Raw genomic sequence first — 20,721 nt, 5'->3', positions numbered from 1 at the left:
CTACCTACACAATCGTTTATCATTTCCTACACGACAACGTATCATGATCGTTTAGAAGAAGAATTACACGTGCAGATGTGGTCGATTAATCACGTGTTGATTGGGGTATTTTTGGTATTTTATTGTGGGTTTGTGGGATTTTTTCGTTTTCAAAATTGTTCTATACATAGTAAATATTTATCAGTTTAATATATTTTTGAAAAAAGTCCATATAAAAATATGTATAAAATGTTTCAATGCACAAATTAACATCAATATTATAATCCATTCGATAAAAAATCATAAATATTTCAATTTTTATTTTAATTAATAAAGCAATTGTTGAATAAAAAATTTTGGAATTAATTACAAATTGCCACATCATTTACTAAAATAATTGTATTTGGGATTAAAAAAAATTTGCATGTGTCCCAAATTAAATTAAAGACAAGTTGGACAATTCTAATGATGTCACATATCTTTATTATGACAATTGGATCAAATTAATTATGTTGGTTCAATTAAATATTATTTACTTGGACTAAAATTCAATTGAGCCAAAAAATAGGCTTAATTTAGTCCAAAATTAAATATGACTCAAATCCATGTGATTGAGCCCATGGGTATGGTCCATGGACCAGACAAAGTCCAAGTCCATAAAAGTCCATCAAGGAACATTATAAATAGAGGAGTTCTCTTCATTTGTGGATGGGGAAATTTTTTACTCTAGAAGGTCTAGAGAGAATTCTCCCAAGAGCTAGAAAACTCCCCAACTCCTCGAAGATTGAAGCTCCTTTGAAGATACCAGCTTTCTTCCAAGACTCCAACTTCAAGAACATCATGTGCTCTACTTCCTCAAATCAAACGTAAGCATCTAGGAAAATTTTTTTACTCTAAAAGGTCCAGAGAGAATTCTCCTAAGAGCTATGAAACTCCCTAACTCCTCAAAGATTGAAGCTCCTTTGAAGATACAAGTTTTCTTCTAAGACTCCAACTTCAAGAACATCATGTGCTCCGCTTCCTCAAATCAAGCGTAAGCATCCAGGGGAAATTTTTAACTCTAGAAGGTCTAGAGAGAAATCTCCCAAGAGTTAGAAAACTCCCTAACTCTTGAAGTCGACCCCCCTCGAAGATTGAAGCTCCTTTGAAGATACAAGCTTTCTTCCAAGACTCCAACTTCAAGAACATCACGTGTTTCGCTTCCTCAAATCAAGCGTAAGCATCCAGCCGAGAGAGAATCATAGGATCAAATTCTTGAGACCAAATCATATCGCATCAAATCAACATAAATACAACATCAACACAAGTTCTACTCCACGAACCAAATTTCTTTGAAAATCTCGTGTGAACAAATTGGCACGTCGAGTGGAACATCTCTACCTCTCATCTCTCTCTCGTCATCCAAATCTACAGATAAGCTAATGGCACCAAGAAAAGTTGCATCCAAAGCTACAGTCACAAACGACTCTTACACTGGACTTGTCACTTAGAGTCACTCAAAGAGAAGCATACAAGATTAAACTTATAATTTCAAATATAAAATTCTCTCGTAACATATAATTTTAATGTATATCATATACACATTAAACTTTAACCTATAGTTTTAATATGAATCTAATTCATATTAAATTAATATTTGAACTCATTCAAATATTTTATTCTCTCATAAATTAATTATTTAATATTTGAATTCATTCAAATATTTTATTCTCTCATAAATTAATTTTGAATCATATCCAAAATTAAATTTATATAATAAAGTTTAATTAAAATATAAACTTTATATTATAATGTATCATCGTACATTATATTAATTCCCAAAGTAAATTTGAACAATTCAAATTGCAACCAATATAAATAAATATCATTACCCTTTACATGCTAGGAAGGGGACCTACATATCAGAAACTACAATGTACGAGATTAATTGATTAAACTTATTAACCACATTAATCAATATTCGTTAACTGTGTGTACACCGCACTAAAGACTCACATTTGAACTCTTCTCACTGTAGATATATTTTTGTGTCCATAGATATAGACCACTAACTGTAAGTTGGTCCTTCACAAGTGTCCGTAACACCAGTTGGGTTAAATTACTGTTTTACCCTCGTGTTACTTATATTGAATAACTTGTTTATGGTTCAATCATTAAACAAAAACCCCTCTCGTGTCATAGAGATAGTATGGGCCTTTGTTCAAGTCCTAGAGACACCATATAAGAAAACACTTATCTACTTACCTTAAAGTCGGGAAGAAGTGAATTCTATCTTGTGCAATTATGTTCCCAACTCTCCACTCGATTTTGTCTCCAAAATGGTAAGCATATTGAGTCGACAATCTGACCACTCTCACCCATATAAATCAAAGGACAGTCCCTCACGAACAGGAGTTCATAATACACTTATAGAATACCCTCACTCACATGTAACCTACACGAACGCGTTGGATCATTGTATTTGTATCAAATACAAAGTGAGTCGTATCCATAGTGTTGTTACTAGAATAAGGTACCCAGCCTTATCCCTATACTATAGACCCTTTAAGCTATATCTTGAATATTTATTCTTGTATGTCTCTACATACTGTTCAAGACTCATCAAACAACTTAGGATGTTAGTTTATTGGATTTAGGTTATTAAGATAAAACTAATCAATAACACTTATTGAAATTATAATAATAATAATAATTTATTAATAATGGTTAATGGATTATATTTACTATCTATGAGTTTTAGGATATAAAACCCAACAAACTCCCACTTGGACTAAAACTCTAGTCTCTATAGGATGTTAATAATAAAGTAATCCTCAAACATTGTAAATGGTAAAATGTACAAATATATTACATAAAACGTATATATACAAATGCAATAAACTAAAGCATCCTCATACCCATTACACATCTCCTACTTGCCCTAGATTACCTAATGTATATATCTCATATACCTAGACTTTCTAGATGATCCTCGAACACTTTAGTCGTAAGAGTCTTCGTAAACGGATCAACAATGTTGTGCTCTAAAGCAATCTTGGTGATAATCACATCTCCTCGTTGCACAATCTCCCATATCAGGTGATACTTCCTCTCTATGTATTTTCCTCGTTTGTGGCTGTAGGTTCTTTAGAATTAGCTACTACCCCACTATTATCACAATATAGAGTGATGGGCAAGTTCATGTTTGGAACAACTTTCAAATCATACAGAAACTTTCTGAGCCAAACTGCTTCTTTCGCTGCTTCACAAGCACTGACATCTTTAGCCTCCTTGGTGGATTCTGCAATGCATCCTTGCTTGATGCTACGTCATACCAGACTCCCCCGTTCATGGTGAACACTAATTTCGACGTAGATTTCCGAGAATCCTTATCGGTCTGAAAATCAGAATTAGTGTATCCTATAAGAATCAAATCCTTAGCTCCATACACAAGCATGTAGCCTCTTGTTCTCCTAAGACACTTGAGAATAATTTTAACCATTGTCCAGTAGTCTAACATTGGGTTGGACTAATACATATTGATTATTCCCACTATATAACAAATATCTAGCCTAGTGTAGAGCATAACATACATTAAGCTACCCATATCTGAGGTATAGGGAATACGTCTCATATCCTTAACTTCTTGAGGTGTCTTAGGACACTATTCCTTAAAAAAGTGAACTCTGTGCCTGGAAGGTAATAAACCTTTCTTAGAGTTCTACATCGAATATCGTACCAACATTTTGTCGATATAGATTGCATGAGACAGTGCTAGCGTTTTGTTCTTATGATCCCTTATGATTTGGATCCCAAGAACATACTGTGTCTCTTCCAAATTTTTATTTGAAATTGGGCTACTAGCCAAGTTTTAATGTTAGGTAGGTATCCTACACCATTCTTAATGAGGAGGATATCATCCACATAAAGTACTAAGAAAGTTACTTTACCTTTGTTGACTTTCTTGTATACATAAGATTCATCAACGTTTTGGTCAAAACCATAAACCCTAAACTCACCAAAAATATGATTACAAGGCTCAAGTGGCTTAAGAAAAAATGGGGATACTCACGACTCGACTAAGTTAAATTAGTTTAAGGGGGACTTCGACGCGCGCGACTCATTGAGGATCATGTTCGACTTCAACGGAATGATGGAAAGTGGCTCATGCGTGCGAAAGAGGAAACGTTGACTTGCGACGACAGCTAATGGAGAAGAATGGTTGGCTCATTCGATGGGCTCGACTAACGACGATGAGATACATAACGTCACTTGTGATAAAGAGAGACGAAGACGGAGATAGACAACATAGAAGAGAAGAGGGACGCGGCCAGTGGCGTGCAGCGGTGGAAGAAGTCACAACCGAACTTTGATCTCAGTTCATTATAGCTTGGGTTGCACGATGCAGACGAAAACCTACACTACAAGAAATTGGGGACTTCCAATGCACAAAACGACAATGGAAGAAGGAACGTCGGGACAAATGCCTATTCTCGATGCCATTTTGCATACGTCGAGACACGACGAAAATATTATTTTAATATTATCTTGTCTCGATGTTTCACGAAGGACGTCAGAAAACAAGAAGTCATTCCTGACGTCTGGGTCTAGGGGGTTGGAAATAGTTCACAATTAAAATAAATATATAATGTGTCTCAATGCCCTATGCATGGCATCGGGAATAGTTCTCGTCCAGCATTGGAAATGAGTAACATATTTCTTGACGGCTTGCATGGGGCATCAGGAAAACTCGAAAATTAATTATGTCAGAGTAGGATTCTCAATGGCCCATGCATGATGTTGGGAATTGTGACACCTATGCTCGACGGTTCTCATCTAGCGTCGAAAATGGTAACATAGTCCCTCACAGCTTGCATAAGGTGTGTTGGGAAAAACTTGAATATTAATTATGTCAGAGCAGGATTCTCGACGACCCATGCATGTCATAAAAATGGTTATACCTATTTTTGATTTCATTAGTGATTTGTCAGAAATTTTCAAACTATCCCCGATGATTCACTAATGGCGTCGGGTATATGGCAGAACTCCCGACGTGTTCGTGGTGCATCGGGAGTTCTCCTATATATTTTGTTTCAGTTTTATCAAATACAAAATTGAAATGAAGGAAAGAGGAGAAGAGAAGAAGGAGAACTCCGAACATCTGCCTCGTCGTACCGAAGCTTCCCCTCACCGCAGTCTGCCTCGCCGTCGTCGCCTCTTCGCCAACGTTCTTCCTTTTCTAGTAAGTTTAAAGCAATTTCTTGTTAGTTTTGAAGTTAGTTTAGTTTAGAAATTAGTTTAGGTTAGTTAGTTTATAGTTTTGTTTTTAAAAGTTAGTTTAAGATTGAATATTGAATTAGTTTTAGGAGATTGAATTAGTTTTGGGATGTGGGTTGAAAATTTGAGAGGGAGGAGGAGTTATTTGAGAAATTGGGTTGGGAAATTTAAATTTTGAGTTGAAAATTTAAAAATTTGAGGGCAATGGGGTTTAAAACTAATTGAATGGAATGGAATGAGTTAAGAATTAAAGGGGGTGGGTTCAATTGGAATTTTGAAGGGGGGTGGGGGTTGAATTGGAATTTTTGAATGAGGATTGGTGAATTGAACTTTTCAAGGGGGTGAGGTGGGTTTAATTGAATATTTGAAGGGGATTGGTTGAGAACTTTGGGGGGGGGGGGGGGTGTGTGGAGGGGAGGGTTGAGGATGAAATTTTGAGGGGGCAAAGGTTATTACTGTTTTAAAAATTATGTAATTTTTGTGAAGATTCATTTTAGCTATTTTGTAGTTATGGTAGCCTTTAGCTCAATTCTAGTTGTTTATTTCTTAGTAGTTTTAAATAACTTTGTTGTTGATTTGGGACAACCATCCTGCATTTATGATAGCCTTTTTTGTGTTGAATTTGTTTGTAATTCTGAGGGTTTGAAGATGTGGTAGTAGGGCAGCTTGTAAGGTAGCATTTGTTGGAAGGGGTGAGTAGGATGCGAAGATTGAAGTTGTTTGTGGTTAATTAGGTTGTGGTGGCTATCCTGCAGTTATGGTAGCTTTTGTAGTTTGAAGTTTGTTTTAGTGAAAATTTTGGGAGATTGTATATTCAGGGGAGTAATTAACTTTAGGATGTGAAATGAGGAATATACTTCTAATCAAACATATTTATGTTTTAAGGGCTTTAACAATAGACAAGGGTTAGATGAAACTTAGGAATAAGTTTTCCATTGAGTATAAGAGAGGGAGTGGCCTAATTTTTAGAAGTTGCCAAGTTTCACGTTAATGCCTATGGACGAATAAGTTGTCCATACAAGAGATGTATGAATTCAAATTGGAACTCATTAGTGTGTGGAAGACATTTATTGACTATTGAAATATCCCCCTACTACACAGAATGGGTGTATCATGGAGAGTCAGTTAGCTTTAAAGATATAGAAAACTTTGATGAAGGAACTAGTAATAACTTAGTGAGGATGACACTACGTGCAAGACTGACGTTCATCCCACAATCGTTAAAAGACTAGTTCTGCGTCATGTTACTAACGACTTCATAGACGATATGGACGAACACTTGTCACATGAAAGCGGAACAATCGACGACGAATGATAGTGGCAAACCACCTACCCACATATTTATTTAGTTTATAGTTCGAATCTGATTATGTATTTGTATTTGCTTATTGAATGTTTGTTTTCTATGTTCATAGGCACTATGTTGTCATTCTCAAATAGGTACTTCTTATAATTTATTCAGCAGGTACTTCTCAACCATCTGCGACTCCGACTCCTAGGAGACATGCGCAGTCTCGACTCGTGAAGTTGGAGTGTTATGTTGCAGCCAATGGGAGGATTCCCATGTCGATCGCCTTTTAGCGTGGAGAAGCCTATTTTGCCACAAGATGTTCGCTTCAACCAGGCGATATGCGTGTATGTGCGAAAGACATTTTCAGTCTACTGCCTTAAGTAGGTGGATGTAGGCAAAGAATACATCGAGGTCATCAAGGGCGACCTACAAGTACATCCACTACACATTTCTATTTTCATTTAAAACATATTTAAGTTAACCAAACTAATGTGTTATTTTTTGTAATGTGTAGCAGTTTTTTGTGCTTGATTTCAATGATGAAGCAATGAATAGGTTCGTTGAGCATCAAATGCTCAGTACTTTTAAAGAGTTCCGGAACGACTGTCATAGACACTTCAAAAAATACAGCGACCCCGAGAAGACTCGTGCCAATCCACCACACATATTGGTGGGACGTAATGAGGATTGTCACTACCTCTGTTATCATTACATAAGTTGCGCATTCCAGAAGAGCAACTAAATACTTTGTAATGGTTAATTATGATTTCAACTTTTAATACGTATAAGAAATAAACAATATAATTGTTTTCATGCAGGAGCAATCACGAACCAACAAGGTTGCTAGACAGAAGCAACCTTACAATCATGGCAGTGGATCGAAGTCATTTCTACAACGATAGTACGAGCTCGTGGAGCAAAAAAGAGAGTCGGTCGACCATGTAGAGTTATTCTGGCAAACACACGTTCGAGATGGGACGTTCGTGTTGCAAGCCACAGAAGATGCACATGTAAGTTATCCAAGCAACACTTCTACCCTTATTTGTCCTCTTTAATAATATATTTTTGACTTACTAACTTAGTTTTAAAATTTGTTGCAGAATCAAATGCTAGTTTTTAAATTTGTTGCAGAATCAAATGTTGGAACTCTAGTCCCAGCCTACCCAGAGGGTATTCAGCCACTCTCTAGGGACGAGATATGCGAGATGGTGTTGGGTAGATGACCAGGCTACTCAAAAGGCCTTGGTTAGGGACCCAAGCTCAAGGCCCACAAGACAGCCAGTACAAGTAGTGCCACGACCTCATGTTCGCAATCCACGGTAAAGCTCCAATTACGAGCTATGCTTAATGAAGCTAAGCAAGCGATTGAAGAACAAATAAGAAATCACGATGTGTTAGCTTCAGAAGTGGAACAAATGTCGAAACTCATAGAAGACATGACTCAGACACAGTAAGGACCACCACATGATCCCTAGCTTTGCAGTACGTATTTATGTTTCCATTATTCTTAAATTCTTGAAATGACATTATTTAGTGATGATATGCATATGTACTAAATTTAGGCACTTTTATATCATTGTAGGACTCACAGTGTAGAATGACGTACGAGACTCGTTAGGAGATGTACGTTATTTTGTACGACTTTCTGTGCACTTTTATTTTTTGGAACAATTACTATTTTTTATTTGTATTATGAACTTTGTTAAATATTTTTAACTTCTTTGTATTATCAACATTTACTATTTTCCATTACCCAATCATATTTAATTTTTTGTTCAATTTGATATTGTATTTTGTAATTTACCAATTTATTGTGAATTTTCTGTAATTGAATCGAAAACAAATGCGAATATTTCAGAAAAAAATTTCAGGAAAAAAATATTTACCAATTATATATATATTTAAAATATTTTCCAACGCATTACATACGTCGGGAATATGGTGCAAACGTTAGGTCGGGGGATGGTTATTTTTGACGCATGGCTGACGCCAGACATACGAACGTCTAGAATAGTTATTTCTGACATATAGCTGACGTCAAACATGTACACGTCGGAGATAGCTTGTTTTCGACGCATGGAAGACATCGGTAACATTGTCATCGGGAGACATATATTCCCGACGTCGTGTTGGTGACACATCGAGAATCTGTCTCCTGATGCATTTCTTCTGACGATCTTCTCGACGTCTCTTCTTGCGTTAAAAACTTAATTCCTGACATTATTTACACTTATGTCGACGTTTTTGTGCATCGAGAGTGGCTTTACTTCTTGTACTGTCGGGTTTGCAATTGCGCTTTGACGAAAAGGCACGATGGACGATTGAAGTTGATGGTCAGCGATGGAGAATGGGGAAAAAGGGAGCAGCGGCGGCAGTGGACTAGGGTTAAAGAGAAAGGAAGAGAAGATGAACAATGTTTCTTTGAATTCATGCAAATTGAAAGAGTTTAATACATATAATAATAATAAATTTTATAATAATATTATTGTTAATATTACTTTCTTTTTCCTTTTCTTTTCTTTATTCACTTATTTTCCAAAATCAATCAAATCCTTCTCTTTACTCATTTAATTCCATCGATCAACTTTTCTCTGCTCCCAAAAACAATATATTTTCCTCAAATATTATATTATCACCAATATAATTATATTTCTTTTCTTAAAAAAATTAATAATATATATTTATATATAACTAATCATAATTCCTTAAATCTCACCAAATTAATCAAATAACATTCAACCCAAAATCCAATCTTTAATAATACCAAAAATTCCAAATTTCAATAATTAATTAAATATTCATCCAAAACATTTAATTAATTCTAATTTTTACGAATCAAAAAATTCTTAAACAAATATCTCAAATAACACCAAAAAATTCCAACATAATTAAATAAGACTAAGATAATTAAATTTAAAATTACTTTAATCTTTGGAGCGCTACGCTAATTTTTCTCAAATGTCAACCATCGGATGAATTGCTATTCTTGATAAATCCTTGTAATATATTTTTGGCAAATGTTTTATATTTTTTGTTTGTTTCTGTTTTCTTATTATTTATCTTCCTCACCCATGTGTATAAATGAGAAGGTTATTGAATGTTGAACTTTGAACATGACTTGTTTAATAGTAAATTTGTTAATGTCATTGAGGTTCTATGTCTACAACTACGCCATGCGATAAGACATGATCATCTCATATAATATGCTCCCTATGTCTCTAGGCGAGGATTGTGCAATAAAAGGTACACATTCTTTCCATGCGTAACTACTTCATCTGCGTTGAGTACAAGTTTTTCCTATCGTTTACCCAAGTGTCAGCGAACCGATAGGTTTCCTGGGTAATTCAGGATTGAACACATGGAATTTCTATCAAATTTAGTTATAATGTTTACTTCTCTCCAAGTGGTATAAATATCTATACAGTTATAAAGTATAAGTATGCTTGTATGTATTAAATCTACTATTTACACTAGAGGTTCTCACTACAAGAAATTGCACTTTTAGTGGCGCAAAGAACCATACCTATTGTAAGGCAAATATGTCATCATGAGGATGAGTTTATTTTATCATGTTTTAATACAAACAACAATCATATACCCACAAAATAAGCATTCCCATTTCTACAATCATGAGGATGACACAAAATAAGCTTTTTTTCACAGTTATTTGTGGAGCGTTATTTCACAAGGAGAAAAAAATATCAAGTATAAGCAAGATATATATTTTAGGCTTGACAGAGGTGTAAAAAAAGATGCCTATCAGAATACTGCATTACTATTAGACTTCTTGAGGATGAATTTTATGTTATGCAAACCAAGCTACATGAAAAAATCAAGGGGATGCTTAAATTAAAAAGAATAAAACCCAATCTTAAATCTTAACAGAACAATTCTTCACCAAACCAAAATCTAAAGACTACTATTCTAAAAGTTTTAAAAATTAAGCATCTCCACAAAATGTCTTGGGTTGCCGTGGTCGTTCGAAACGTTATCAAAGACTACGTCGTCGTGGATGTGAAGTAGAAGCATTCGGAGAAGTCATTAAAACGTTGTTGAATTCGAGCAGAAGCATTACAAAAACGTTGTGAAGTGTCTGGGGAAGTTCGAGGCCGTTCACGAGCAGCTTCGTGGTTCGTTGTTGACCGGTGGTCGGATTTGAGCAGTAGCATTGCAGAAGTGCGTAGAAGCTTTCGAGGCCGTTCGAGTTGCGTCGTGGTTCATCGTTGACCGATGAAGGTGTGGAGAGGCTTTCTGCAGGTCGTGGTTTGCCATCATTTGGGGTCATTCTTGCAGGTCATGGTTCGCTGTCGTTCGGGGACGTTCTTGTAGTTCGTGGTTCACCGTCAATCAACTGGTGGAGGAGAGGAGGTGGATATGGAGAGGTTTTTGGGGTTTGGGGGGAGATTTTTGGGTTGGGTAAAGGGAAAGAGTTTTTTAAATAATAAATTGTTTAATGAAAAGGTGGAGGGAAATTAAAAGGGAGAAATTTTGGTAAACTTTTAGCAACATTTACGTTTGTTGCTAACATTATTTAATTTTTAGTAACATTATTGTTGTGTTACTAAATTTTTTAGTGACGCGAATTTAAAACGTGTCGCTAATAATAATCTTTTGTGACACATTTTTTTTGTGTCTCTATAAATGACCTTTTACTGACAAAAATTAGTTGTGTCATTGTCGCTAAATAACAAATTTCTTGTAGTGTCTGTAGAAGGTGATGTGGAATGGTGTGAATATGGAGAATGAACTAACTTGCGTTAAAGGAACATGGAGGAATGTCTCCGCATTATAGGTGATTAAGCCATGTGACGATCCTTGATGCGATAGAGATTATATAACCATCTTCTAATTAAGGCGAGCACCTCTTGGTACTTCAACACCACACTTGTTCGCCTCTCGAGATACAAATAATAAAGATAAACTATGCGATAGCTATCTAGGTTTTGTTATTTATAAGAATCACATTGCTCTCTTTTAAGGTGGACAACCTCTTGGCGTCTACCACACTTGTTCTTTTTTCAGGACACAAATAATGGAGGTCAATCGCCAGAATGGAGTTTGTTTCAAACTCTTTTCTACATGTGTTTAGCTATGTTCTTGCTACTTACTCTTTAGAGCAGTTGACAATAGATCTTGGCCAAGTGATGGAGTCAAGCTCAACTAAACCTGACGAACCTTATAAGTAAAGAGTCCTTATCAAGCACTTATCATGAACTTAAACTACTTATAACACTTCAACAAGATGAACAGTAAAGAAGTGGCAGAAAGACGGTGAATAAAAACTGCAATGTATTGATTGATATAGGCCTTTTGCCATGAAAAAGTATAAACATCAAAACATTACAAATAAAGTACAAAAATGGAAAGTAAAGAAAGGAGCCGAGTCGTAGAATACCTTGTGAGCATTCTTGGCTCATTTACAAGTTAGGAGAAAATGATGATTTCTCTCTCTAATCTCACTCTAAGCTCTCACTCAGGAGTTGATCGAAGAAGAGGGGAAGAGGGAATGACTTTTACAAAAAGGGAAAGGCTACTTCTTTCAACCAACCCTCAGGGAGACAGGCCTCCCTAAATCTCTCTTATAGGTTGATTTAGACCTCCTTTACATGGTGAAGATAGAGGTCTTTTATAGGCAACTTTGGGTGAGAAGCTTCTATTCTTCTGCATATGTCAACATCAAAAAGTAGCCTTGCCAAGTCACATCAACTCCAGCTACCATTCTTGTCTTCTAGTGGATTCCTTTGTGTAATGATGTGGCATATCGCCTAAGCAATCTTCTTATCGTAACAACTTTCACACACGTTTAGCTTGTGATTCACTATAGTTCTTATTTTCCTCATTATCCTGTGATAAAAGCACTAAAAATATGGTAAAACAAGTGTGGAGACTTATGTAAGTTATATTCCCTTATCTTTATGAATTTGTAGTAAAAACTACTCATTTTGACACTTTATCATGTGTTTAGACTCTATTGTTTTACCTAAAATATTATAATAACTTGTATTTCTACAAGTTATCATTGAACCTTGGAAAATAAGAAGAAAAGTCGTTTCTTGTATTCTATTATCCATTCATCTAAATATTGAGGAAACCTTTTTTGAAAACAAGAAAAGATATAAAAAATGAAAAAGAATGATACTATCTCTTTCTTTTTTCCCACACAAAAGTACATTCTACTTTTTGAGTTAAAAGAAAACAATTTTAAGTTCACAATTAAAATGAGGATACAAAGTGAGACAAATCAACGTCTAGAAAAACATAGGCATTCTTAATTAATAGTTACCAAACTCAATGAAAATCTAAATTAGAAAATTGGAAATTTGAAACCCTAAACACTAAACTTACAAACTGAATTACAAAAAATGGGGAAAGAGCCAAAGACAAACAAATTAAAAGGAAAGTAACAGAAATGAAATCCTTACCGATGACAAGCATGACTCAAATTGGGGGACAAGTGACATTTGTTTGCAATAGATTTGAAGTGGACAAGAGGCACCGCAACAAAGAAAGAAATTGGTGAGCGGAGAAGAAGAGAAGACGGGGGGTGGTGATGTATTTGTCGAAGAAGTGGCAACAGGGTGAGGAAATTGGAGGACAAGCAGTTGTTTGTTTGAATCAACGGGAACCTGGGGTGGCGTGGTGAGGAATAGAGTTAGAAAGTGATGAAGAAAGCTGCAAAAACAAAGGAAAAAAAAAATGAAATGTTGTGTTTAGAACTACCAATGGTATACAATAATTCGTCAGCATTGGTCCACTTAAACTAGACGACAATACTAAACAATTGGCATGTGTTTACCATATGCCTACAATACAAAATAAGTCATTAGCAACGATCATCTATGGCAACACTCGTATTTTTACCGTCGGTGGTACCATTTATTGTTGATGATTAAATGACTTGTTATCGAATACCACTTCTACCAATGACATTTAGGAGCGTCAGTAGAGAAAAAATTTCTTGTAGTGTACATATCAAAATTGTGTAATTAAATTTAAGTTCAAGGAATATACGAGTGGAGATTGAAAACTTTGACTTGAAAATGGAAACATATAGAGGGTGAGCATAATAAATTGAAAAATCGAGCCGATCGACCAAACTGAAGCTGACTAGTCTTAGAAGAGGTTTGGTTAGTGCCAAATTGGAAAAATTTGACAACATTCTTAGAATATTTAAAAGGCTTAAACTGACGACGTTAACCATGCAATTGATCAGCCGACTAACGACCAGTTTGTACTTCTTTGTCAACAAGAGACTTCGACAGACTAATGTTCATCCCTAACCACATAGCTATGTAAGGGTAAGCAAAGCGACTTCAAAGTTCGAACCAAATGGTTGAAACCGCCTGAAACCAAAGAAATTGGCTAGTTTTCTATGGAACCCAATCGAAAATAGTTTTCTAAAATAGAAAATCAAACCCGAACTGCCACCGATGGATGAGAATCGAACCTTGATCGAATTACCAACGTTGTTATGCATGGTGTCGGGAGAAGTTTATAATTTTTTAAAAATATATTTAACTTCTCCCGACGTCATGCTTAATGGCGTCGGGCTTACTTAAGGCTCTCCTGATGCACCCGATCGATGTCGGGAGTTCTCCTTTAAAATCCATTTTTTTTATCTGTAAACTTATTTTCAAACCGGTCAAAAACAAGAGAGAGAGGGGGAGACACCCCAACCGAAAAATGAGAGAGAGGAAGAGATTTTGGAATCTCGTCGCTGTCCCCGGTCTAGTCTTCGTTGTCTGGCCTTCATCTTCGTCCGCCGTCTGATCTTCACTTTCGTCTGTTGTCCATCACCACCAATAAGCCATTGTTCTTCTTTTTCTTTTTCTGTTTTTTTTTTCTTTATTTTGCTTTAGGGATTAATTTCTTTAGAGATTTCATAATCCCGTCGATGTCTACTATCCAGTCTTTATCTTCATCTAGTCTTCACCTTCGTCTGTCACCCCTCACCGCTGAATGCAATTGTTCTTCTTTTTCTTTATCTTTTTTTTTCTTTGTTTTGCTTTAGGGATTAATTGTTCTTTTATATACCTTCCATTCAAAGATATTTTTTTTATAAAGAAATAGAGGATCTCTCGACAAATTTTTTCGACCTCGATCCCGACGATCATTTATGTGTCGAGAGAGGATCTCCCGATGTCTTTTCATATAATTTTCGATGTTTTGTGCGTTGGGAGATCCCCTTTTCTTGTAGTGATTATTTTTACAAAAAAAAATTGTATATTCTCACTTTTTTTTTTTTTTTTTATCTTCTTCATTTTCTTCTTTTTTAGTAGTTTTCTTGGACTCTAATGGCTCTGTTTGCCACATTTTCTTCTCTATTTTTTTAAAAATTTCTTTTCTAATTAGAAACATTCTCATTTTTCTTTCAGAAATCATCGATCAAATTCGAACGATTTGACCGTGTGCTCGACAATCAAAGTTTATCTATCTTGAAAATTGTCGACAACTGTCTGATAATAACCAATGAGTTTGGCGCTAGCGACGATTTTTGGCTGGAAGTTCCTAAAGTCGACCCATACCAAATTAGCCATTAAGCGCAAAAAAGAAAGGAAAAGTTGGCGTGAAAACCGAATTGACTGAAACCAACCAGCGATTTGATCGATCGGTTTAGTTCTTGAACATCGGTTGTGGTTTCCCTTAGTATAGACCGATTAGGTCGATTTTTGGTCCCTGTTTTTATATAAAACTGCCCCCACTCGATCGATGATCACCCTTATAGCTATGTGGAAATAATACCAATATTTGAACTACACTTAAAACTCATAAATTAAAAGTTTTGTTTGTGCGATTATACTGCCAGTATGTTATAAAAAGGGGCGTTTGAAAAAAATAACAAAAATTTTTATGATAATAGGATTCATGTTACTACATTTTCTTAATTGCAAAAATAGCAAATTTAAAAGCGGATAACCTTTTAATAGCCCTTTGATAGACCTTTGATATATCTAATTACTTGTCATATTTTTCATATTTGCAATACGCAAAAAAGAGGTATTACGGACAGTTTTTTTCTAAATTCTTCTGTTATCTGATGCAATTTCTCCTATAAAAAAATATTTTTTTTCAATCACAAGATCATAAAAAATAAACTAAAAACATACTCCACTTTACGTTTAGCGTGTTTTAGAAATAGATTTACATGTGAATTCATTCATGAAAAAAGTTGTTGGATTCAAATTAAAACTTTGGAATAACTAAACGATTCGTGAACATATTATTCATTGGTACTAAGGATCGGTGAAAGCAACTTAATGATTGTCACGGAGAATTGTCTCAAACTAATTAATGCAAAATCAACCAAATAATAATTCGCATCAAATGACAGGTTGATTCTCGTATAACTTAATAGCTAAATACCATTTCGAAGTTGATGGTACAATTCATCCCACAATTGTTAAACTGAGCAGAAAATTTTACACTAACTACAAATCTCAAATGTGGGAGTGTATTTACATGCGAATGGTTTTCAAATAATACAATTTGGTATATTTTTTAAGAGAACAAAATGAACCGTTTTAAATATTACAGAACTTAATATGAACCAAAGTAGAATTTACTTGAGTACACATATGCTGTTTATATACCTCTTTGCACAAAAAGAAGCTATAAGAGGTGGAAAGCAATACCATATCAAGGATCAACAGGTTGGGGCAATCCCTTGCCTTTGCAAGTGATTACAGAGTCCTTAATCAATGGCTCAATGCTTTCAGGGTCAATTTCAAATGAAACCTTTGATGCCTTTGTATGATATAATACAAAATGTTGATAGATGAAAATCAGATCAAACGCTATAGAGACCTGCGAGCATAGTGTATACAAATATAATGAAAAGACCAAATATTGCTTACTCAAATTACTCAAAAAAAAAAAAAAGGAAAAAAAGTCTAAATATCTTGAACATGTTTGGATTTAACTTTCAAAGTGTTTAAATAAGTGTATAAATTATGTGAGAAAAGTGTTTTAAAACGTTAAGGAAATTGATCCAAACAAGCTATTAGTTTTGGCTGTTAATCATATATATATTCAACAATACAATTAGAATTGGACTTTTGTAAGACTTTATGTGAGAGAGATCATACCAAAGCTAACGAGGGCTTCCCAATATTTCCAAAAAAGTTCATCCAAGAACCTGTAACGAATCAGAGTTCAATGTGCAATGAAATTGCATATAAAGTCCAAGTTTTGTGTTAATTTAGTTCCTACCTTGAAAATTCAGTCAAATTAAAGAACCATTGGTTATACAATAAGATATAAATACTTCAATGATTGAATCATTGCAAAATCTTAACCAACTAAATAAATACAAACAAAAATTTTAAAATTACAGTACTAGTCCTATTTTATAACTTATTAGTTTCTTGTTTTAAGTCGGTGAAAGATAAGCTTACAAATACCACACTCCCACCTCTAAATTTCTTAGTCTTGTTATTACTCATTGTATGCTAATGTTTTCAAAAACCAAATCAAATTAAATAATAATAACGATTTAAATCGTTACAAAGTCTAAACTAAGGAAGCTACATTCTTATAGGCTAAGCTTCTAAAGGTTTAATCTAATTATAACATGAAAGTATCCAACCAAAAGGGATAAGATATAAACTAAAGCAGAGAAGTAATAGATGGTGACCTTGGTCAATTGACTGGACGCTCATTTGAACTAAAGTTGCTACTCCTCCAATGAGGTCAAGGACTATTGGATCAATGCTGAATCCCACTGTACTCTTTCGGCTGAAGTTCATAAATGCCTGTATTTTACAAACATTAGGGACTTCCATTTAATATATATATATATATATATAATACAACAATATGGAGAAGTAAATTAAATATATCTGTGTGGTTTATGAGTCGAACTTGTACTAAGCAGAACAAAAAGTCAAACCTGAGGAGAGCATTTGATGAGTGTCATAAAAACTTGAATTGAACTGCAATACACACACATTCCACAATTACTATTAGGTGAATTACATTATTAAAAATGATTATTTTGAGGGATTTGGGCAAATATAACGGGTTTTACTTGAACATGGAGATGAGCCAAAGCCATGAATGGGTTGAGCTAGCTATCAAAACGCAACCTGCTGCGAAGAACCATACAGACACAAAGATGCCGATGGCTGCCTTCGAGACCTTCTGGTTGCCACGCTGCACCAAAATCAAAATCCAATCATTACAATAGCCCAAACTGAGAGTTACCCGAGATAAAAACACATAGCTTGTTTGAGGCAAAGAATGAAGTTAAGCTCATAGCTTTTAGTTGTAGGATCCACAAACTCTTCAGATTGAAATTTGCAACTACATATTCTTTTAAACTCTCTACTCCCTAAATTAAAAAGAGAACAAACCACTAACTTCAAAAAATACAATTTGAAGTGTGACGACGAAGATCAATAGAATAGCGTGCGAGGGAAAAAATACGTCACTCAAAGCCACCGGTATCATCTGCAGTAATCAATCAAAATTATTTAGTTACATTTATATGTATGTATTACGATATCATTACGCACAATTAAAATATTCTAAAAGTAAGTTAAAAGAATTTTTCATATGTCAATTTATAATCACACAATTTAGTATAACTTACAAAAATAGATGTAGTCCTACATCTACCTAAATAATTTCCTTATTTATATGGCTAGCTATTTGTAATATTTCGTGAGTATTTAAACAAGAGAAAAAAAAAATCTACTACATTTTAGGATCGATGCCCAACCTCCATTAAAATTTCTTTAATAATTTCATTTTTTAGATGATATAATAATTTCATCTTTCATTTTTTAATATTTAAAATATGTTTTTCTTTCAAAATTAGAAAATTTTAACCAACTATTTATAAAAGAAAATCGTTAAAAGACAAAATTTATTATACAATCAAGTCTAAATATTTTATAAATGTTCTATTTTTGATAATTTTTCATTTATTATTATGTTTTTTTCCTAATTTTTCAACGATTACTTTTATTTTTATTAAAGAAATATTTGAATATTTAATCTAATTCTACAAACAAAAGAAGTTTTTAAAATTATTTACCTTTAAATCCTAATTTATAATAAATTAAATGAGAGTTTATCCATGTTAACATCAAAATAGTATTCAATACTACACGAATCGTAAAAGCTTCCTATATTTACAAAGTTTCAAAGAGACACTATATTTTCTTCTCTTTTTTAATTTATTTTTAAAGAGAATTCGTTGATCAAAGACACAGAATAATAAAATCACAAAAGTAATTAGTCTATAAAAGAAAAGCATAAATATCATTATAATGTTTTTATATTTTAAGATTCTTCATCGTCTTCTTCTTCTTCTTCTTTTCTTTTAAAAGAATTAATTTGTTTATTTTAATATTTTTCAATATTTTCATTTATTTTACCCTTTTCTCTTATATTATCTCTCCTATCGTTTTCCCTTTCCATATTTTGTTAATTATTTTCTGTTTTCTTCTTTCCAATAATGAGCCTTCCATTATTGTTACTTTTTTTCAAAATTTTCTCTCTGTCATCAATACGGTGGGGGCGTCCATTCTTTTTTATTAAATAAAAGATTTCATATCCTTTCTTTTTTTCTAAAAACAAAAAAAAATATTCTCACTTTTTACTCTTTTGTTTGTATGCATTATTAATTAACAAAAGAAAAATGCACTCCTCTTTTTATTATTACTGGAAAATTGGTCCAATATATAAAAATTGACGAAATATTTACGGAAAAAGATTAAATGTAAATGGATTTTATCTTTTTAGTAGTTTTTTTTTGTATGAAGTGTTTATTTTTAATTTTTAAAAAACCTCTTAGCTAAAAACTAAATTTACAAATATGCATATGACAGAAAATGGTTAGGTGTATTTTAACCTAAATATTTTCTATCTCTTCACTAAATAAAAATAGTCTTTTTTTTAAAATATTTAATAATTTTATTTTTATTTGGTAAAGAGATGAAAAACATATGAAATTGATGCACCCAAAGCTTTTTTCCAAAATACTCACAACATCCAAAAAAAAATACATATGAATGAAACTAATTCGTACCAATTTTGAAAAACAAACAATGCATAAAATTCACTATTTTTTCTTTATCGGTTTTGTTTTATATTTATTTTAATGCATGTAATATATAAATAGGTATCTATATATATGTATTGAGTTTTATATCTTAATTTATGGAAATGTTAAATTGGACGTTGAAACTTATATATAATTATATAAATTTGACTTTTAAATCTCTTCATTGTTCTCATTTTAACTTTTAATACAAGTTTTATCTTATAATTGGAGCTACTAGCTTTGCAATTTAGTGTTTATTTTATTATTATTATTATTTAAATGTATTGAGTTTGTTTCAATTTAAATAAAAACAGAGCATAAAAAAAGAAATGAATTCTTAAAAAAGAAATAATACAAAAAGGAATTTGAAAAAAAAAAGGTGGTGGTAAAATGAAGGGCGGTGAGTTTGAAAGTGAAGGGAGGAAGGGAAGGAAAAATTGAACCTGATCGTAGCCGTATTTATCGAAATACTGCTTCTGAACAATAGGACTGAAGAAGAGAGTAGCATTGTAAATCAAATACGAAGCTTGCTTCGTGAAATTCAGAACCACGTAATCAAAGCTTAATCCTACAACACTGCCATAACACACACATCAATAACACACACATCAATAACACTGCCATAACACACACATCAATAACAGAAACAAATACAGCATCCCCAACAACGCCACAGCTGCTGCCGGAATGGATTCTTAATTACCTTTTTCGTCGGAAATTGAGAAGGAGCTGTGGATATCCAGAAAAGGCCCAACATATAATGGATGTCCATCCTAAAACCTGGTACATGACCTCCATCGGAATCGAATTCCATGAACCCATTTCTCTATTTCTTTCTCTCTTCGATCAGGCTGGGGAACCCGGAGGCCGGAGGATATTCTTCTCTATGTGAAGCTCCTTCGATCTCAACCGTTCCTTTTTATAGATAGAAGAAAAAAGGACTTATATGACGTGGCAACCTTGATTTGGTTTCAAGTGTGTCCCACTCTTACACTGAATATTTCCCCATATCCAATAATAATGGAGGGGTTGTAGATGTTTACTGTTGTTTTTTAAAACTAGAGTTTTAGATAAATGATGTATGAAGGAGTCAAAAATATCCCTACGATAAAATTTTCTTTCTTCTTTTTTCTTCCAAGACAAAATA

At 33.7% G+C, this 20,721-nt stretch overlaps 1 protein-coding gene across 2 annotated transcripts in view; it reads right to left on the bottom strand.

Annotated features, from left to right (window-relative positions):
* LOC103491742 (cystinosin homolog) overlaps positions 1 to 20,463 on the bottom strand; it is a 39,535-nt gene extending 19,072 nt beyond the window's left edge. The window contains exons 1-6 of one of the 2 annotated variants that reach the window (XM_051086297.1): positions 20,278 to 20,463; positions 20,018 to 20,150; positions 17,885 to 17,974; positions 17,553 to 17,677; positions 17,415 to 17,457; positions 16,957 to 17,277 (exon numbers count right to left, since the gene is read on the bottom strand). In XM_051086297.1, the coding sequence (XP_050942254.1) occupies positions 17,086 to 17,277; positions 17,415 to 17,457; positions 17,553 to 17,677; positions 17,885 to 17,974; positions 20,018 to 20,150; positions 20,278 to 20,396 (702 nt within the window). In that variant the 5' untranslated portion in view covers positions 20,397 to 20,463 and the 3' untranslated portion in view covers positions 16,957 to 17,085. Of the gene's footprint in view, positions 1 to 16,956; positions 17,278 to 17,414; positions 17,458 to 17,552; positions 17,678 to 17,884; positions 17,975 to 20,017; positions 20,151 to 20,277 lie in introns of those variants that run through there. The other variant, XM_051086293.1, reaches the window with a different exon arrangement.
* Positions 20,464 to 20,721: the final 258 nt, after the last annotated feature.

This window comes from Cucumis melo, chromosome 6 (assembly GCF_025177605.1).
Source record: "Cucumis melo cultivar AY chromosome 6, USDA_Cmelo_AY_1.0, whole genome shotgun sequence".
NCBI lineage: Eukaryota > Viridiplantae > Streptophyta > Magnoliopsida > Cucurbitales > Cucurbitaceae > Cucumis > Cucumis melo.
Note: the sequence above shows the minus strand (reverse complement) of the source record. Positions and strands in the feature narration are given on the sequence as shown.